The sequence below is a fragment of the Trichechus manatus genome, unplaced genomic scaffold (genome assembly GCF_000243295.1).
Source record: "Trichechus manatus latirostris isolate Lorelei unplaced genomic scaffold, TriManLat1.0 scaffold00136, whole genome shotgun sequence".
Taxonomy (NCBI): Eukaryota; Metazoa; Chordata; class Mammalia; order Sirenia; family Trichechidae; genus Trichechus; species Trichechus manatus.
Genome location: NW_004444072.1, coordinates 5891567 through 5913556, shown reverse-complemented (window position 1 = coordinate 5913556; position 21990 = coordinate 5891567). Strand labels below are relative to the sequence as shown.

The window sequence follows — 21990 nt, the reverse complement described above, 5'->3', positions numbered from 1 at the left end:
GTCTCCAGACCTTGCCAGATATCTCCTGGGGAGCCTGATTGCCCCAGTGAGAACCACTACCATAGACGCTTTCCTCATTTCCCTTTCCAGTCTGTCACCTCTCCTCACAGAAGTAACCACTAGTATGATTTCTGTCCTCACAGATTAATTTTAATCCTGAATAGTTTTAAACTATTGATTGAACTGTAGGATTTTTAAAATAGTTATTAGGTGGTTACCACAGCGCTGTCTGTTACCTACAGCTGTACTTAATTTTTGATGTCTGGAGGGGGATAGTATCCACAGAGAACACAGAGTGAACTTACAGTTAGAATGAAGCTACCAGTAATAGTATTAGAGCATAAAGAAAACTTCTTGTTTGATAAACCAAAGGGGGTTTTAAAGAAAATGAACAGTGTTAAACAACTTCAGAGGAGTCAGTACTACAGCACCAAAAAAGCATACACTACCAACAAATCACAGATCTGCTAATGATTAAAGCAGGCTCCTAAGGACTTGATAATCAAACTGCTTTTGTTAAAATATTTATTTAGTAAGTCAGTTTTGATTGGCCGTTTCTGCATTTAAATGAACTTACAAGTTCTCATGTTTTCAGGAGGAACTGCCCACCTTGAGTATGATAGTCCATAAAATTCCAATGGAACTTGAATTTCAATCAAAACAAACCAGCCCCTGTAATTAGATGTTTTTGGTTTCCTTTGATACAGAACAGATGTACTGATTTGGAATGGACTTATGAAATGATAGTAAAATTTGTTAAAAAAACCTATAATTTAGGAAAATATTAAAGTTGTTTTTTATTACACGATTGTTAAATAACTTTTTTTTCATTGGTATTTTCTAAGGCAAATTCCTCTTCAGGAAGCTGACCTTCCAGGACAAGGAGAATCATTCCAAGTAGAAGGTAATTCAAGTGAGAATCTAAAATATTATTAAGGGCAGCAAATCTTTGCAAATAAGTAACACAAATTATTCTGATTATTCTTTTTTTTTTTTTAAGTTTTTTAATCTGCTCATCTGGTATTCACTCAAAGCAAATCAGTTTATTTCACACAGAATGATAGAATTTTAAAATGTGTTCATCTGCTGTGCCAAAACTGTCTTCAGAATCCTTGGCTATAACTCTGGCTACTGTGTACACAGCCCTGCTATGTGCCATGTTCTGCATTCAGCATTTTACATACAACCAACTTGGAATATAGGCACAGGCAGTCCCATTTTTTGTAGAAACTCAAAGAAGTAAAGCATCTCACAAGAAGTAGCCCAGCTGATAAGAGCTAGGATTTAAACCCAAAGCGAGACTCCAATGCCATGCCCTTCTTATTCCTTGTAAATTTATGTGTCAGTTTATACATCACTCCCCTCCCCTTGAATCCGGGCTTTGAACCTGTTTACTCCAATTTACCCCCTACTGATAATTTCCATTTCTAACAAGTTCCCTGCTGAGAATCTGTATTTCCACCCCAGATATACTGAATCAGAATCTACATTTTAACAAGATCCCCCAGGTGATTCTTATGTATAATTTCCTGGGAACTTGTTAGAAATGCAGATTCTCAGCAGGGAACTTGATAGAAATGCAAATTCTTGGCAGGAGTTCGAAACAGAATTTTTGAAGCCCTGACTTGAACTAAGCTTTGAAGAAGGGATAGTGTTTGAATAAGCATAACTGGATGAATATCCTCACTTTTCCTAAAGATATGGATTCTGTTTCTCACCTGAAAGGCTTTCCATCTATTCACATCTTGCTCATTTTTCAAAGAACAACTTGGCTCCCACTTTATCGGTCCTACTTTAGGATATAAAGTTCTCTTCTTCTGAATCCTGTGATGCCAGATACATACAAGCTACTCATTTGGAAGTTACTCATTTGGTTTTCTTCATGTAGATAATGTTTAGAATTCCAATGAGATTCTAAGCGTCCTCTATTTTTATTACTCAGAACCTAGTAATGGTATGCCTAAATAAATTAGGTGCTAGATATTTTATTTCAGTTGAATAGTTTGATTTCTTTTCCAGAGGCATATAAAACGTCAAGTTAAAATATTTTTAAAAGGTTATATAAGATTCTTTCACATGTCAGATGAAAGTCATCAGTTGATCATTGCCAAGTAAATAGATGGTAATATTAAGTTCCTCAAATTTTTATTTACTTACAATAAATGTAGGAAAACTACAGATGACTTTTTAGTCACTCAGTTTTTAACATTGAATTCTAAGATTCTTGAAATTAAAATTTCCATAAAGTAAAAAACCTTCATTCTCCTTTATTTTTTAAATTCTCAGAGCAGGTACCTGCTGTTCCTCATGAAAGACTGAGATTTGATTTTGATTCAGGTGAAGATAAGTCTCCTGATAATGGCTTACCTAGAACTGTATCTGTCCGTCGAGGTTTAAAGAGACATTTTAACAATCTGTGTCAGTTCGATACCTTGGGTGACTTTGAAAGCAGTTATTTGCCAGGAGAATCTTTTGAATGGGAAAGAATTAGATTTGCAGACCCACTAATAAGTATAAACCTACCTGAAAATGTAGAAAAAGATGTTTGTCAATGGAACAAGGACCAAATTAACTTATCCCCAAAGCTGACTCACCCAGGAAGCCTTACTATAACAAAAGAAGTCATTTTAGAGTCTAAATCTGAACAAACTAAAACTAAGAATAGAAATGCACGAAGAACAAAAAGAGAAGAAAACAGAAAAGCTAGCAGAAGGAGAAAATCAAAGTCCATAACTAGAAGTAAAGGGAGCAAAAGTGAAAATAAAAAAACTGTTCCCCCACAAAATTTGGATGAGTCGGTCGGTTCCAGTGATGCTTACAATTTTAATTTGGAAGAGGGTGTTCATCTCACTCCTTTCCGACAAAATACAGCAAGCAATGATTCTACGAGAAAAGAAAGCAACAGTGAGTCTGACGTGAGCGTCTGTGAGTCAAGTGATTCAGGAGATGACTCAGATGATTTCTATTTGCCTTCTAAAAACATTTGCAAGAACCTTCAAAATCTCGACATCAAACCAGATAGGAGCCCCATCACCAGGTGTCGATCTAAAATGGCTCCAAAATGTATGGATGAAAAAGAGATGGAGAGTTCCAAGCCATCTGAAACTCCTACCAGTAAGTGATCTACTTGTTTGCCTGCATTTTTAATGTTTATAATAAATGATCTCTCCTGGTGCTTATATACCATATACTGTACTTGCCATCTGTCTCCCAGGGGGCGGTTAGAGACTTACCATCTGTCTGTTTTGGAGGGGAAGTTACAGACTAATAAAATAGTGGGAGTCTGGGGGTGGAAATCACAGTTACATTGTTCTGACCTACTTCAAGCTAATTTAAATCCTCTTAACAAACAAATATTATTTTAGAAAGCATTTTTATTTCCAGTAAGTGAGACCCCCAACGGAGGGCAGAGGACTTTTTTCGTTAAGAGGTAAATGGAATTAAAGTATCTTTTATATACTCATCCAAACCATCCCCATGAAAATGAAATCAAATTTGAATCCAGTGACCTGTGAAATTATAATGGCTTTGCTTTATGTTTGACAGGAACCATGATTTAAAATAATTTTCTAGTTAATGAAGGTGGCCTAATGAGACCAAGAAACTTTTTCCTCAATTGATGGGCTTAGTATTCTTTTGTTCTAAAAACTGTGGCTCAGAAAATCTTGCCACAGAGTTAGATGAAAGTATGCATAGTTCAAATGCTGGTCCTCCGGCCTCTACCTCCTACAAAAATTCTCATCTGGGAATTTTATTTGATATGGTAAAACTGACATATGAAGGCAGATTCTACCATTTTCAAGGTATTGTTATTTCATTGGAGCCTCAGAACTATATGCAGTATGCGTATCATCACGCCTGTTTTGTTGATAAGGAAATGGCACCTAACAGCGACGAGAAAGCCTAAAAAAAAAAGTTAATCGACTTTCCGTAAGTCTGAATCAACTTCACGACAACTAACAGCAACAGCATGCAGATATCATTTTTTAAGTTGGGAAAGTATTTGTTTTTTATAGTATCCTTACTATGTGCTGTGTACCTTCCTCCCAATATAGATGTAGTTACAAAGATGTAGAGTAACTTGAATCCTTATGGGAGGAAGAACACTGGATAACGTTTTAACATACTAGCTTTACTGAAGGGAACTCCTTTCCTCCTAGCTTACAAAGAGGCTAAGATTTAGAATTCTCATTTATTTAATGGAATGAGTTTAGGTGGTTTTATAAGACTATCAGAAGCTTTTGGATTGTAGTTTGGTATTGAAAGAGAGAAGGGCCTTGATGATTCCGAATAGCAAGATGTGACTAAAATAAAATTCCACAATTAGTTTAAACTAATTCATTATTCCAAGCATCATAAAAGGGTTGGTTGGTTGGTTTGTTTTTCAAATTTTAGTAAAGTCTTCTGTTGTGTCAGCCTTTCACACATACAGCAATTAGTATTTCAACATCATAAGGAATGAAAGTAAAAGAAAAATGATGAAAAGGTTTTAAAAAATCTGTATTATAAAATTGTTGTTGTTATGTGCCATTGAGTCAATTTCAACTCATAGTGACCCCATGTGACAGAGTAGAGCTGCTCCATAGGGTTTTCTTGGCTGTAATCTTTATGGGAGCAGATCACCAGTTCTTTCTCCTGCTGAGCCACTTGGTGGGTTTGAACCACCAACTTTTAGGTTAGCAGTGGAGTGCGTAACCATTACACCACCAGGGCTCCTTGTGTTATTAAATACTGGACTATATATGCATTTAGGATTGTATAATTAAGTACAATTTCAGCTCTTGTAACTGTTTTGGAACCATACTCAGTAAAAGTTATTTTTGTAGGTGCACCACTTAAAAATCACCAGTCACCGCATCATAGTCTGAAGGATATCACCAATGTTTCCTTGACTCCTATAATAAGAGTCAGAAAACTTTCTCTTTCTCCAAAAAAGAATAAAGGAAGCCCAGCAGCATCTCTGCCTAAGCGCAGGTGCACTGTCAGTGTGAACTATAAGGAACCCACACTCTCTTCGTAAGTATTTGATTTGTGGGAATTCATTTTTAATGATACATTTGGGGAGGATAAGATCATAGAGCTTTGTTTGGGAATGAGTCTTATTTGAAATACAAAAGTTTGATAAAAATCAAAGTGGAAGTGTTAAGATGGGCATATTTTACAATAACTTAACATTGAAGAGTAAGTTAATGTTGGGATGCTTATAATTATTATACTTATGATCTCTTTTTACCCTTATAGGAAACTAAGAAGAGGGGACCGTTTTACAGATTTGTGTTTCTTGCATTCTCCTGTTTTCAAGCAAAAAAAGGACTCCAGACACAGTTCTAAAAAAAAAAAACATTAACCAAATATAATGAAACTTCCGTTAGATGGTGATGGAAATTAACCCTACACTCCCGTCTGTCGCTTATGAGATAGTATGTAAGGTAGTACACTAGTGGGTTGAAATATTGCCATAGACTATTCTTTTGACAGTACTCTAGATCATGAAAATTTCTTCAAAATTATACTTAAAATTTAATAAATTTAGGTTTATTTTTTTCTTTTAAATATAAATAACTGGACTTAAGCACTATAATAGTTTAGATTTCTTATACTGCCTAAAACCTTTCATTTTAGCCAAAATGTATCTTACTTGGAAATTAATGGTGGTTATTTAAATTAAGATATTTTAATTATAAGCTTTTGGCATCTTTATTTTTCCCTTAAGTAGGGAATACTAGAGTGAATTATTTTTGAAAACAGGTTGAGGATCTTTTGAAATTCCTTATTATAATATTTGAATAAAGTAAATCCTTTACATTGACAGTAGGGTATACCCTAAATTGTTTATGGATCCCTTATACCACTGTTGTATTTAATTTGTCAGATAAAATGTGTGTGAGATTATGATTAGAGAATTTATGGTTGATTAGGCTCAGGAACTAGCTATGTGGCTAGCTCGGAACTCCCAGCTCTAAGTGCATTCAAAGTGTTGCCTCAGCAAAATCACAGACTATGTCATGTACTTCCAGGAAAGTGCCTTATTTAGTAAAAAACCTCAAATGTTAAATGTGCGAATACCAAGGGCTTTTTATATTAGCTTTTTGATGAACCAGTGAGAGGGAATTAGTTCAGTTCACTTTATTTCTATAAACTTCTAAAGAACAGTGAAGTTTTGTATTAAGATTGTGCTTGTGTTTTTCTTTGGTGTTTTAAATACCGAAGAAGGACTGTCTCTCTGGGTGTCTTACTTTCTACTCGCCACTATCCTCATCCTTGGACATTCCTATATCGTTCTCCTCAGTATTCTCTGTAGTCATTGCCATGAAACTCTCAGCGTCCCCTCCGCATTCTCAACCTAACACTTCTTTCTTTCAAACTTTTCATTGTGGAATGTCCAGGTCCATGATCAACAAATTCTAATTTTACTGGGTGACCCTTCAATCCTGACCTCAGTTTTCCTTAACTGCATCTTCATATCTTTCTGCATTCTACCTCACTCACACCCAGAATCCTTTTCATCAGTCAAAATTTTCTGTTTCCTAAATCACTGATTCATATACCCTACTTTCCCATCACAGTCTCTTATTCTTCCATTTTGCTTGTTCAACTACTCCTCTTACACCTGTTTTTTAAATTTATGGAAACTCTAGAGTAGCTGTCTTAATTTAAATTAATTAAAATGAAATAAAATTTGAAATTCAACTCCTCAGTGGCTAGTGGTTACCATATTGGATAGTGCAGATGTAGAACAAAGTTCATTGGACTGCTGCATGCTCTAGATCAGCAGTCAGCAAACTAAAAAGTCTATGGACCAAACCCAGCCTGCTGCCTATGTTTGTATGTCAGCAAGCTAAGAATGGTGTTTTCAGTTTTACATGGTTGAAAAATAATCATATACTTGCAATTGATTTTGATGATAGCAAACACAGGTAATTTTGAACCCCAATAAAGTACCTACATAATAACTCTGATTTTGCTTCTTGGCTTGTAAAGCATAAAATAGTTACTTTCTGGCCCTTCACGGAAAAAGTTTGCCAACTCCTCTGCTAGACCATTGACTAGGTTTACTTTTGCTTTATAGGCTATTCTCTTCTGACACTTTCTGATCAACTTTGATACTCACCTTCCTTTTGTCCTCATTGTCAAGCATTTTCCTAAATTTGGTGTTAATGTTTTTGTATATTAATGTTTATGTATTTCTGCTGTTGTGTCCGTAGACTGTTAAGTATTGCTTTGTATTTTAACATTTTACATCAATGTTGTATTGTACATATAGCAACAGGCTTTTAACTCAACATTGTTTTTGAGATTTGTCCCATGTTGGCTGATGTAGATTATTTTCATCGTTGTATTTTGTTTTGTAAATAAACCAGAATAAATCAGTTATTCTTTTGAGAGACAATTTGTTTCCACTTTTTCATTGTTGCAAATTAGTGCTGCAGTGAACCTTCTGCAACCATGTACCCAGGTGTGTAAGTTTCCATGGAGTTAATATCTAGAAGAGTTGCACAGTTATAGAGTATATTGAAATTTAACTTTACTATGGGTTACCAAATTGCTGTCTGAAAGTGGTTGTACCAATTCTGGCACAAGGAATGTACCATTCTCTTAACAGCAATATAAATCCCAGTCTTCCCACACACTGTCCATCACTTGGTGTTATTGGACACTAAAATGTGCCAAACCAATGAGTATGAAATGTTTCTTGCTTTTCTCCCTTCTGCTGGTGGTGACTCCGGATTCCCCTCCACACCATCTCTGGGTTCCGCGCGCCCTTCTCCGCCCACAGTCCCCCGGAAGCTGCCGCGGGCGCCTGGGGAATGGTGGGGGCGGTGGCGGCTGTGGGCTTGTGCGGTGTGTGAAGGATGCCACTTCTTGCTCTTGCGTTAGCAGGCGGCGGCGGGCCGTGGAGCTTCTCGCTCCCGCAGCGGTGGCGGCTTCCGGAGTCCCACCGCGAAGATGCTCAAAGTCACGGTGCCATCCTGCTCCACCTCGTCCTGCTCCTCGGTCACCGCCAGTGCGGCCCTAGGGTTCGGAAACCCTCATCCCGGATTACTGGATCCATGGCTCCAACAGGGACGCTCAGAGCGATTTCTTCAAGGTGAAGTTGGAGCTGGAACGGGGTGCTACATCCATTGTGTACAGATGCAAACCGAAGAGGACCCAGAAGCCTTATGCTCTCCAAGTGTTAAAACGGTGGACCAAAAAAATTCTAAGAACTGAGATAGGAGTTCTTCGCCTCTCACATCCAAACATTGTAACATTTAAAGAGATATTTGAAGCCCTACAGGAATCAGTCTGGTCCTAGAACTTGTCAAAGGAGGAGAGCTGTTTGACAGGATTGCGAAAAAACGATATTAGCGTGAGCGAGATGCTGCAGATGCTGTTAAACAAATCCTGGAGGCAGTCGCTTACCTACATGAAAATGGGATTGTCCATCGTGATCTTAAATCAGAGAATCTTCCCTATGCAACTCCAGTCCCAGCTGCACCATTGAAAATTGCTGATTTTGGACTCTCTAAAATTTGGAACATCAAGTGCTCATGAAGACAGTATGTGGAATCCCAGAGTACTGCGTTCCCGAAATTCTCAAAGGCTGTGCCTGTGGACCTGGGGTGGACGTGTGGTCTGTAGGAATAATCACCTACATCTTACTTTGTGGATTTGAACCATTATACGATGAAGGAGGAGAAGTTCATGTTCAGGGGAATTCTAAATTGTGAATATTACTTTATCTCCCCCTGGTGGGATGAAGTATCTCTAAATGCCAAGGACTTGGTCAGAAAATTAACTGTTTTGGATCCTAAGAAACGGCTGACTACCTCTCAAGCTCTCCAGCACCCGTGGGTCACAGGAAAAGCAGCCAATTTTGTTCACGTGGATACCGCGCAAAGGAAGCTCCAAGAATTCAATATCCAGCGCAGGCGTAAAGCAGTGAAGGCGGTAGTAGAGTCTTCCCAGTTGGGAAGTGCCAGCTAGCAGTCACAGCAGCATCCAGGAGAGCCACAAGGCCAGCTGAGACCCATCCCCAGTCCAAGATGGCAACCAGGACATCAAAGCTATGCCAGAGGAAGAGAAAGTTCCAGGAGATGGGGCCCAAGTGTCATTTGAGGGCACAGAGGCTGAGCTGATGAAGGAGTAGGCCTTAGGGGAAGTTAAAGATATAGATATAAATGCTGCTGAGGCCACCGAGATGGTGCCGGAAGCACTGGATGATGGCATAAAGGTGGCTGAGCCAGAAATAGAAGAGGGCCTAATAGAGGAAAAGCTGACAACTGTGGTGGAAGCAGCAGACCCTAAAGAAGGGCAAGAAAACCCTGATCTGGAACTTGGAACTCAACAGTATGGTGTGAACCTGCCAGAGTACGAATTCGGCTTCCTTTCATCTGGAAGCCAAAACCTGGCATTTTATGCACTTTGTCCTCCAGCAAGGAAGATGTGGATGCATGATATTCACTATAGTGATTCCGTTTTTGAGGTGCAAAAAAAAAAAAAAAAAAAAAAAAAAAAAACCATGAAATGGATTAATCCTAAAAAAAAAAAAAATAGTTCTCTTTGTTTTAATTACTAATGACACTGTATCTCATTATGAGAATTCAAGTATTTATTGATCATTCTCATTCTAGGAATGGAATATTCTTTGCCCACTTTTCTACTGAATATCTTTTAATAGTATAGGTTATTTTGAGGAGTAGGAATCTAATTTTATTTTTTTCCATGAAGATACCAGTTGTCTCAGCACTATTCACTGATTAACCTATCCTCTGATGAATATTGCTGTCTTTGACATACACCAAGCTTTCCGTTGGTTTATTTGTCTAGCTTTGTTTTGAGTGCTGCATTGTCACAATTTTTTTAATACACAGATAGAACTGATTTGCTAATATTTTCTTTAGGAATTTTTGTGTCTATGGTCATAAGTAAAATTTGCGTATATCTTTTCTCACATACACCTTGTATTTTTGGTATCAAGGTTATACTATACATACCCATTGCCATCAAGTCTATTCCAACTCATAGCGACCCTATAGGACAGAGTAGAACTGCCCCATAGGGTTTCCAAGGAGCAGCTGATGGATTTGAACTGCCAACCTTTTAGTCAGCAGCCATAGCTCTTAACCACCGTGCCACCAGGGCGCCAAGGTTATACTAGCCTCATAAAATAAGTTGAGAATCTTTTCTTTGTTCTATGGCACAAATTGTACTTGCGAAGGTTTGGTAGAACTGGCCATTGAAACCATCTTATTCTGCTGTGCTTGTCTAGGATGTTGTATATATTGTTACCAATTTCATCTGTTTTATCGTTTACTGAAATAAGTGTAATAAAATCTTGCACAATACTAGATTTGTCAGTTTTATTTTCCTAGTGAATCATTTCTTTTATCACTGTGCAAAACAATAATGGTTTTTGTTTTAAAATCTAATATAAATATAGCTAAGGCAGCTTATATATGGATAATATTTACCTATATATTGTTAATATTTGCCTGGCATACCTTTTTTCCATTTCTTTAAACCATCCTGTATTGATATGTTTTACATGTGTCTCTTTAAACAGCATACTACTAGGTTTTGTTTTTCAGTCCAAACTGAACTGCAGTTGATCCTTATTATTCACAGATTCCATATTTATGAATTCACCTACCTCCATGTATTTGTAACCCTAAAATTAACAGGTGCTTTTGCAGACATGCGCAGAGTGGTGAAAAATTTGAGTTGTCAGATGCACACACTCCCAGGTGAGGTGGAACAAGGTGATACTCTGCTTTTTTGCTTCAGCTCTTGTAAACAAATATCATTATTGTGGTCTATTTAGTTCCATGTTTTTCATATTTTTTGCTTTTTTGTTGGTGATTTTGCTGTATAAAATGGTCCCTAAGTATGGTGCTGATGTTTTGTCTGGTGTTCCTAAGTGTAAGAAAGCTGTGATGTGCCTTGCAGAGAAAATGTGTTAGAAATCAGCTTTGTTCAAGCATGAGTTAATAGTCCTTTTGGCCATGAGTTTGATGTTAATGAATCAACTATATATATTAAATGTCTTTAAGTGGAAATACACATAAAACAAGGTGATATACTAACCTTGAAAATGAAAAGTGAAAATGTGACCAGAGGCTTGCAGGAGCCTAACCCTGTATTTCCCCTAGGAGCAATGATTCAGTATTCACTAATTTGGTGTTTGTGGCAACTTTACAGAACATAACTACCATGAATAACAAGAATTTACTATACCGTCTTCTATCTAACAAGTTTGGTCCATTTACATTTATTGTGATACCACTATCGTTTTATTTATTTTTGTCAACTATTTTGTGCTTTCCGTCTTGTTTCTTCTTCACTGTTTAACGCTGGATCGATGGAGTTGTCTTTATTTCTATTTTTTTAAAGCAGTTATCCTTAAATCATTTAACATGTATACTTGACTTTCCAAAGTCCAAGATTCTGAAGTCATTTTGATGAAGGTCAAATTCTTTTTCTAAAAATGAATTTAATTTTGACCTCACTCTTGATTGTCCAGCTGAGTATAGAATTCTAGATTGACAGTTATTTTCTCCAGCATTTAATTTTCTTAAGGCCTTAATTTTTGCTGTTAAATCTTGTCGGTCTGATTGTTCCTTGTGTTTTGTTAAGTTATCCCTAAACATTTTCTATTTTTTACTTATTATAGATATATTTTTAAATTTCATTTTCAGTTGTTTGCTATTAGCTTTATAGAAATGCAACTGTTTTTCACATATTGACCTTTCTACACTCACTTATTAGTTCTAATACCTTTTTTGTAGATTTTTTTTATGCATATGATTTTATAGTCTAGAAAAAAAGGACAGTTAACTTCTTCCTTTCCAGTTCCCATGTCTTTTCTTGCTTTGTTGCACTGTCTAGAACCTCAGCTATAATGTTGAATAGAAGTGATAATATTGAACATCTTGCCTGTTCTCAACCTTGGGAAGAAGCATTTGGTCCTTTAGCATTACTGTGACATTGCCTACATGTTTTCATAGATAACCTTTATCAGATTAAGGAAGTTTCTCTTTATTGGTTGTTTGCTAGGAGGTTTTTTTATTTTTTTATCATGAATGGATGTTTAATTGTGTCAAATGCTTTATCTTCATCTATTGAAATATTTTTTTCTTCTTTATTCTTTAATGTGGTTCATTGCACTAACAGATCTTCTAGTGTTAAACCAACCTTGAACTAATGGAATAAAAGGTACTTTTTTGTATTTATATTTGTATTACATATTTATATATTTATTGATATGCACATTTTGTTAAAGGTCTTCACATCTGTGTTTGTGAGGGCTGTTGTTCTACAGTATTTGTGCATAGCTTCATGAAGTTTAACCCATACATGTACAGACTGGTAGCCAACCAAGGCCCAAGGGAGCCCCTAAGCTGAATTCTGCAGCTCTTTCTCTGCATAGCTCCTTCCTTACTCCTACTCTGCTAGCAAATTCTAGTTTCCATGTCTTCTCCAATCTTCATCTCCTTGACTCAGTAATGACTCTTTGAATTCCCCCTCCTTGTGGCAAAATTCTGAAACTGCCTCAGGAAGAATTTGGTATGGACATAGGGCTCACTCTGTTTATTTTTTTTCTCTCTAGGCTCATAATCCTGCAATTCCAGAAAAAGAGTTCTGATTGTCCAACTTCTGAAAAGAGTTGATTAACATTTTGTTCAGTTTTCTAGTTTATAGCAGAAGGGCAAGGCTATATTGGTTATGCCTTCATAGGCAGAAGTGGAAGTCAGTAATTCATCCTGTTCGGTATTCACTATGATTATAAATATTCATGCCTTTCATCAATTGTGAAAAATTCTTAGCTCAATGAATATTGCCTTTACCCCATTCTGTCCTTACTCAACTTCTAACACTGGACTTTCATTTAACTAATATTGAGTTCCAGTGTGCTGGACACTGCTCTAGGTACTTAGGATACCTCAGAGAAAAAAATATCCTGCCGTAATGGAATTCACATTATTTACAGCCTATCCCGTCTCTTAACCCCTTTTTCATATTTATCATCTTTTTAGCTGTGTTCTTTATTTCATTAGTTCTATATTCCAATTCACTTATGCTATCATTGGCTGTATCATTGCCTATTTAATCTGTCAATGTACTGTTCTCTATTTTTAACAATTATAAGTACTCGTTTTCTTTCAGAGTGCATTATCTCACATTAGGTATGTAATCCTGATATTTGTTGTATTTGCTGACTTTTGATTATGAGAATTGTTTGCTCATGTTCTATAATTTATTGTGAGCTCATCTTCAATGGGAATGACTTTTCTGAAAAAAAATGTGTGGATGGTTATAAAAGCAGCCATACAGAGGATTTTGTGTTAGCTTTTACCAGGCACCTTGGAGATACCACCTGCCTAAGAACCAATTTTTATTTCATACTGTGTTTGGGGATTTAAGAATTCCCAGACCATGTAGGAAATTGCATAGGAAATGTAAATTTGAAACCCAAACCAACATGAGGGACAGGCCAAAGGCTTCAAATCCACAGGGAGGAAACTTCCTAGTCTGTGCTTTCACTGGTATTTGCAAATCTTTGTAGATTCTGGCTTTATGTGTGTGTTGGAGTAAGGGTGGGAGAGTCAATCACCTGTTTCATTTGACCCACATATTTATTAAAACCTAAGCCCCTAAAACAGAGATAGCAACTTTCCCAGGGTGACAAAAGAATCAATACATGTATTGATCCCTCTGTTTTTAGTTTGTTGTTGGTTATGACACTTAGGGATTGCCTTTTCTTCCTTGTAAGCTCAGGTATACTCTTAAATTTATTGCAGTTTATCCAGCATTTCCAGGTATTTTCAGGAGACAAAGTTTTTACATTATTTTAGCCTGTCATACTGTATAACCAGAAGTCTCCAATCCATTGCCAAGATGACTTTTTAAATCACAGTCTGATCATGCTTTACAGCCATTTCCTATTTCCCTTAAGATGAAACCCAGTATTTTGTTTATTGTTGTAGTTTAAGTGAAAGTTTACATTCCAAGTTAGTCTCTTATACAAAAATTTATACATACAGTGTTATGTGACCCTAATTGCTCTCCCTATACTGTGACAGCACACTCTTCCTTTCCATTTCTGATTGCCCATGTCCATTCAACCAGCTCCTAACCCTCTCTGCCTGCTCATCTCACCTCCGGACAGAAGCTGCCCGTTTAGTCTCATGTATCTACTTGAGCTAAGAAGCACTCTCTTCATGAGTATCATTTTATGTTCCACAGTCCAGTCCAATCTTTGTCTGAAGAGTTGGCCTCGGAAATTGTTTTAGTTCTGGACTGATGGAGAATCCAGGGGCCATGCTTTCCGAGGTTCCTCCAGTCTCAGTCACACCATTAAGTCTGGTGTTTTTACTAGAATTTGAGTTCTGCACCCCACCTTTCTCCTGCTCCATCAGGGACTCTCTGTTGTGTTCCCCATCAGGGCATTCATTGGTGGTAGCCGGGCACCATCTAGTTCTTCTGGTCTCAGGCTGATGACGTCTCTGGTTTATGTGACCCTTTCTGTCTCTTGAAAACCCAGTATTCTTAATGTGACCTGTTATGGCCCTGCACCATCCCATACCCTTCCTCTTTCCTCCCTCCTACCTCTGCCGTGTTGGAGCCTTTCAGGTGTTTGGTTCTTTACTGCCTCAAGAATTTCTCAACCTACATTTCCTCTGCCTGCCTTCCTTTAAATTTTGCCTTAGTCAATGTCTATTCATCCTTCAGCACACAGCTTAAAGGTCACTTCCTCTGAGCCTTCACTAAACCCCTTTACCAGGCTGTGTCTCCCATTTTATAGTCTCATAGCACTATATTAAGGAGCCCCAGTGGCGCGGTGGTTAAGTGCTCAGCTGCTAACCAAAAGGTCAGCGGTTTCAAACCCACCAGCCGCTCATGTAGAAAGATGCGACAGTCTGCCCTCGTAAAGATTAACAGCCTTGGAAACCCTATGGGGCAGTTCTACTCCGTCCTAGAGGGTCACTATGAGTCAGAATTGACTTGATGGCAATGGGTTTAGTTTTTGGTTTGATGTTTATGGGAGCCACCATTGGCACCACCACTGCAAGATATACCTCTTCAGTGTAACACTCTTCATACTTGTTACCTACTTGTTCAATATCTGACCTTCCCACGAGACTGTAATTTCAACTTTGATCATTTTGTACCTATATAAACTCTTAAGTTTCAGTAGTTCTCTTGGGCTGTTAAAGTCCAGGCTCCTTAGCAGAGTGTTTCATGGCCCTTTCCAACCTAATCCCCACAATCCATCATCAACCTTCAACCCCAACCTGACACTAACTCTCACCTGTGAATTCACAGATGCCTCTTTGTCACATAATTTACATTTCTTCTTCGTCAATAGATTTTAATCTTCAAAGCAAACAACTCATTTTTGTATCCTTACCATTTTACACGTAGAAGATGTTCCATAAATGTGCAATGAGATAAGAATTCTCAGCTGAATAGCAGAGGATGTGAAAGGAGTAGAAACTATGGTTGTAGTCTTAATATTGGCAACAAACTAGGACATTTACTCTTTCGATATGAAGATGGTGTTGCAGGATGTTTAAGAACAGTAACTCTGGATTTAGAACACCTGAATTTGGTATCTTGTAAAAACTGCCTTTCTGTATCTATGGGTTTACATTAACTTTACCCAAAGAATTTGGTATTTTGTCCTTGGTTCCCAGGGGATAATTCTAAAACCTTGGAATTTCCCTAATGGTTTAAGTCTCTTCAGTGGGAACACCAGACCACACCTAATAGGTTGTGGCAGTGGTTTGCCTTGGGTGGGGGCTGGCCAAGCCAGAAAGTCCCACCTTGTGATACCACTTCATAAGACTACCTCATGATGACATGGCAAAAATCCTCTATAAAAGCTCTGGACATCGAATCTCTGTGAGTTTCCTGGTTGGTGAAAGACATCTGCTCTTAGGAGGGTGACATGCCCCCTTCAAGACACACAAGCTCTGTGTTGAGAACCCTCCCATACTTCTCCCTATGCATCTCTTCTTTATGCTGATCCTGATTTGTGTTCTTCATAATAAAGCTGTAACCATAAGTATAGCACCTTCTGTGAGTTCTGTGAGTCATTCCAGTGAATTATCAAACTGGAGGGAGTATCATGAGCCAGCAGTCGGGGGTGAGGGGGGTTGGGAACCTCCCAAGCTTATGGCTGGCATCCTGAAGGGGTAGCGGGAAAACCTCAAATTTGTAGCCAGCAAGTCAGAAGTGAGTGGAGTCCATGGGACTCCCAAACTTGTGGCTGACATCTGAAGTCTTGGGCTGACTTAGGAGTCCAGAGGACTATGTCCTTTAACTAGTGAGATCTGACCCAACTCCAGTGGTCAGTCAGAAGTGCTGCATGTGTAACTGGTATCAGAACAGAAGTGGCAGAGAAGTGAAAAGTGGAGATTTTGATTTGATTATTATCCTCAGTATCTCAGTATTTTGTGCTTGATAAGTAATTAATCTCCTGGTACAGTATTTAAAAGCCCATTTTCCACAGAAATAATCTACATTTTCCAATATCCATTTTATCAGTAAGAGGGGTGATATTTTGACCATCAAATGCCTTATTCTTTTGACTTCTCAGTTGGTTCAAATCCAAGAGAGATAAGGGGTGCTTTTTATTATTGGGTTCTCTCAAACCCCGATAGGATATACTATTCTTTCTTACAGATAGCATTTTCAGTAACATTCTAAACTCATAAGGGAGTTATCTAAACATCACCTGTATTTTTATCCGTCCCTCTCCTCATTCATCTACTTCACAGAGGCAAAGTAGAAAGACTGGAACAAAAACATCTTTTTCTGATTTCAAAACCAGTAACACTCTTCTTTTGGGAGAGTTTTTTGTTTTTTTTTTTTAAACGGGTAACAGTAGGCAAGATGCAGTGGATGACTCTAGAGAGATGGTACACGTTTCTTCTCTTGAAAATCTTTCACCGATGGGCTGCTGATTCTTACAAAACTACCCACAAATGCAACAATTCTAAAAACATCTTCAACAAAATGCTTATAGCTAAGGATGAAGGATACAACAGATAGTCATCAACCATATAGTGCATTTAACTTCGACCTGCTTGAAGAAAAAAACACACCACCAGATTGGGAGCTTTTTTAAAATATAATTTAAAACTATTTTGTACCAGTACAATATATTAATTTTACAAATGTAAAATTTTATCAGCTATTAAAGCATTTGCAAAAACCACACATCCTACTTCAGCTTTATTGCACGATATCTATAAGAAAATATTAATTTTTAAATTAGAAAACATAAAAATGCTTTCAATATAGAAGAGACAATCTGATTTTAAAGACAATACTCTATAAGAATGTCTACCAGAAAATAACAAACTTTCACAGGATACCAAGCTGGACAGATGCTTTGGCAGATCCGGTACAAAGCACTGTTTAAAACCAGGCCAAGATACTGAATCCAAACTGTATTATAACTCTTCATTAGAAATCTAGATGCCACTCAAGGTGGTCTCTTCTACTTTTAAAAGTTGAGGCATTTTTCAGTTGAGCATTCTGAATATCTCTTACGTAGCAAAAACCACACTTTCAACTTAACAGCCATTTGTAAGGTTTTTTTTTTTCCTTCTTGCATATTATCTCTGGCAACTGTTTATAATGACTATTAATGATCATGTTTATTTATTTATGCTGACAGAAAACATCAAGTTAAATACACTTTTAAAAGCTAGTCCTTTACAAAAATCCGTCTATAAATTTGCATCATAAAAATTAGTGTCAAGACCATCAAGATGGCCTTCATTTATGTTTTATAGTAGTTGGTTTTTCCAGAGTTGAGATGGCAAACGTCCCACTTTTCTACGTAGTGTAATCAGAAAATAAATCCAAGCACTAAGCTGGAATCCCAAGGCAGGGTAATAAAGGTTGTATGATGGGTTTTAGCGGGACAGACCCTGGGCCTATCTACCAGTGTGGGTGTTAAAATACTGACAGCAAACCTTGGTAGGCATTTAATTTATCTTGGACAAAGAATAAAATCTAGAGATGCAATGGGAAAAAATGTGCATATATGTATATCATCAGTGGGGTTGCATGTATCATAGAAAAAAAAACTTTATTAGAACAAGGATTCACCAGATTTTATATCTACATGATAACAAATATCTTTTCCTATTAAAGCATGTGGATTCAATCTCAAGTTTTTTCAAGTGTATGCATTTATGACCCTGGAAATTACCTTTTGGAACTTATGTCCCGCATAAGCAAAGTCAAATATGACATTACACATTTGTGTAGAGAAAATAATTATTAAAATAGTGGTTATGCACTCACAAGTTTGTTTTAGGTAGACAGAATTATCAAAAAACCAGATGCTTATAAAAAGTTTGCATTATTTAGAATTTCTTCCTTAGGAATCAAAGCAGTTGCTTTTTTGGAACCGCGTTTTTCAGAACTGCTCAAAGCACCTCATCTAGCTGAGTGTTTTTTAAAAAATATATATAAAAAGTCTACAATGAGACTTCAAACATCACATACTTCACCTTTTTCGGGTTTCTTTTTTTATCATGTATCCCTTCCTTGAAGTCCTTCAGAAAACAAGAAACTGTCACACTCCATTAGAAAAAAAAATGAAAACATTCACGGTCTGAAATTTTTCTGGATTTCCCCAAATCTTGGTACTGTGTGCTATTTCCTCATACACAGGTTTTGAGGAAATCTCTGATGATCTATTATTGAATATTCGGCTAATGGACATGCCACAGAAAACTTACATTAATAGTACAAATAGATTAAAATCTATTCCATAAAATAAAAATGTACTATGACTTCAATTTAAATACATATCTGAAAAGCTAAGAGGAGGTTTTTGTTTTTCCAAAGTGCTAATTATTACATTTACTTCCGTACATTATGTCCAATTCTTTGTCAAACTAAACCACCTTTGCTTTAGGCACACTGCTTGACGAGTTTCTAGAAGCAGAGGGGAAAGAAAATCACTTGTCAATTAATCCAGCTTCCTTGATTTTACTGAAGAAGAATTTCTCCAGGATATTGGCACATTTGTAGTATTCACTCTCGGGGGGATTGTACTCTTTGCAATTGGTAAAGACTCGCTGTAAGTCTGCCATGAATAATTTCTTAGACACGTAGTACCTATTCTTGAGGCGTTCACTCATGGTTTTCAGATCTGTACAGGAAAAAAATATATTAGCAATTTCTGACTCCTTTTAAATGCTAGCTGACAAAAGTGAGATTGGGAAAGAAATTTATGTCATTGACTTGATTATATTTTTATCATCCCAATGCCTTGGCTTAAACGAAATTTATCTGATCAAGGAAAACAGTTCTTAAATCTTGTGTTCATTCTTTTGTGAGGGGTTTTTGTATAAAATCATAGCCATTTTAATATTAAAGGGACCAATATTAGTCACCTGGTCCAATCCTCTACTCATCACAAGGAAGCTAAATAGATTAGCAAGGATGACTATGATTAACTAACTACCGTAAACTATTCATTCAGAATTATACAGAAGAAGTTGTATCTACGTACAGTAGAGCAGGTAAAACATTTGTATTGAATCATTTAATTAAAACAATCACAGAGTTTGTTTCACTAAATTTACAGTTGTTTGGTGTTATGTAGACAGAATTAAAGTTGAGAAATTGATCATAAATACATCTGCAAATATACCAGTATCCCTGCAAGTAAAAATGGTTCAAATTAATTTTGTTTCACGCTCTATCAACGAAATAAGAATGGCCCACTTGATTTAATCATCTATTTTCTAAAGCAAGTAAGCCTTGCAAGACTATTTATAAAAATGATATTTTCCCAGGATGCCTACTTGCATTAAATCATATTATTTTACAAGAGAAAATGGTATTTCATCTAAATAGTACTTCATCTTCATAAGAATACAGCAGGGCTTCTTCAAGCCTCAGTCTCAGGACCAATTTAAAGAATTCCATACTGATTAGGAGATGTTAACATTTACTCATTTATGGATCTCTGGTTTTCTCTAAGCCCAGTTCTACCTTTAAAAATACGTAATTGTATTAACCACACATGGAAAATAAGTCAAAATGGCTAAAGAAGCACTTCTGACTACCAATATCCCAAATTCCCACTCAATTATCAAGTTTTCCAGAGGGAAAGAAAGTTAGAGTCAAATACATTGGATTATCATTTAACAAAATAAGTAAATTTATGTGCCATATCCCAAAATGAGGAGAGATTCCTTTGTATCAACATCCTAAACCCACCACAAAATACCAAAGAAAAAATGGAAAATATCTGCTTCCATCTTTTGACCTCTGACTAAGGCTATCTTGCTAGGGCATCACATCTGCGGATTAAACTTCAATTTTTTTTTTTTTCCTAACTGAAACAGTTTGTTGGGAGAGAAAAATCTAAAAAGGTTAAGATACACAAAGACACACCAACTGGCTGCCTGTCGCCGTCAAGTAGATTCTGACTCATAGAGACCTTACAGGACAGAGTAGAACTACCCCCATAGTTTCCAAGGCTGTAAATATTTAAGGAAGCAGACTGCCACATCTTTCTCTCGTGGAGCAGCTGGTGGGTTCGAACCACCAACCTTTTGGTTAGCAACCGAACGCTTAACTCTGCCAAAAAGACTCAGCAAACACCCCACTAAATGTCCTGCCCAAGTATGACTGAACAGATCAAGATGCCCTCTCAAGGAAGAAAGAGCAATGAAATTGTACTTCTCTAGGTAAAATTAGATGTCGATGTTCCTGATATGCTTGCTGCCCAACATACTGATTTAGCAGCAAAGAAAGAAAAATGTAACCAGAAAAAAAAGAAACTTGACACGAAGAAGTTTGCCCAAAAGCTTTTCAAACTTTTTTTGGGAGGAAGGGGTGGGCAGAAACAAGACAAGAATTACAGAGGTGTGTGGATAATTACAACCATTTCTGCACATTTCCTTTCTATTCTAATGTTTACATTTTTATTCTGTTAGACTTCCTTGATTCTTTCAACTGAACACATGGCATGGATTAAAAAAGAGGTGACTGCACAATGATGATACCAAATATGAAGATAACACTAAATTATTCTATTTTTCTTCCCCCACCCCAAACCTGGGAATTCTGAGTAAATGGGAAAACCCTGCCTTCCAATCCAAGCACGGTAAGAAGACATGTTGAGGTCAGACTACTTAGATACTGTCCAGTGTGGGACTAAGCAAAACAAGTTAGATTTCATCCACATGGGAAAAAAGAGTTTTTAAGATACTGGGGAAAGAAAAAAGATGTTTTTACAAAAAGTCAAGAAGACAACAGTGGGGAAAAGTACACCATTGATTTGTCAGCCCTGTCCTCAAACACGTGACTTTCTTGAGGGCAAGACTACACATTGCTTAGTACATAAAGGCATCCTAAGAAAGAATTCTGCTCCACTAACAAGCACCATCTACTGTTTTAACAGTCTTTGTCTAGCACATATCTCAGCCCATCACTGGCCTTGTTCAATGGGATCTACTTTCTACTTTCCCTTCACAAGCACTCAGCTATGCATATGGGTGGTATCTGACTGGAAAAGTTCATGCCCTTCTCAGGCTGAACCACAAAACTTCAAAAGAGCAAGCTGTAAGTAGGCTACAACAGACCAGGTTTGCTACACCTACTATTGCAGGTACTGAAGGAAGAGGTCCAAGCTGTACTAAAAGCGTTGGCAAAAAACAAGTCTCCAGGAACTGAAGGAATACCAACTGAGATGTTTCAACAAAATGATGCAGTGCTGGAAGTGCTCACTCATCTATGCCAAGAAATTTTGAAGACAACTACCTGGTCAACCGACTGGAAGAGATCCATATTTATGCCTATTCCCAAGAAAGGTGATCCAACCAAATGCGGGAATTATCAAATATTATCATTAATATCACACGCATGTAAAATTTTGCTGAAAACCATTCACAAGCGGTTGCAGCAGTACATCGACAGGGAACTGCCAGAAGTTCAAGCCAGATTCAGAAGAGGATGTGGAACCAGGGA

The 21990-nt window shown here is 37.2% G+C and overlaps 2 protein-coding genes and 1 pseudogene across 8 annotated transcripts in view; 2 read left to right on the top strand and 1 right to left on the bottom strand.

Moving 5' to 3' along the window:
- SGO1 (shugoshin 1) overlaps window positions 1-7774 on the top strand; it is a 15221-nt gene extending 7447 nt beyond the window's left edge. The window contains exons 5-8 of the mRNA XM_004385295.2: window positions 846-904; window positions 2287-3114; window positions 4827-5016; window positions 5242-7774. Of these exons, the coding sequence (XP_004385352.1) occupies window positions 846-904; window positions 2287-3114; window positions 4827-5016; window positions 5242-5347 (1183 nt within the window). The 3' untranslated portion in view covers window positions 5348-7774. The remainder of the gene's footprint in view (window positions 1-845; window positions 905-2286; window positions 3115-4826; window positions 5017-5241) is intronic.
- A 149-nt stretch (window positions 7775-7923) lies between these two features.
- LOC101361382 (calcium/calmodulin-dependent protein kinase type IV pseudogene) lies at window positions 7924-12625 on the top strand (annotated as a pseudogene).
- Window positions 12626-16815: 4190 nt separating this feature from the next.
- KAT2B (lysine acetyltransferase 2B) overlaps window positions 16816-21990 on the bottom strand; it is a 77678-nt gene continuing 72503 nt past the window's right edge. For 2 of the 7 annotated variants that reach the window (XM_023739560.1, XM_023739563.1), the window contains one exon: window positions 16822-19159. In XM_023739560.1, the coding sequence (XP_023595328.1) occupies window positions 18966-19159 (194 nt within the window). In that variant the 3' untranslated portion in view covers window positions 16822-18965. Of the gene's footprint in view, window positions 19160-21990 lie in introns of all 7 variants that reach the window. The other 5 variants (XM_023739562.1, XM_023739561.1, XR_002825436.1 and 2 more) reach the window with 5 other exon arrangements.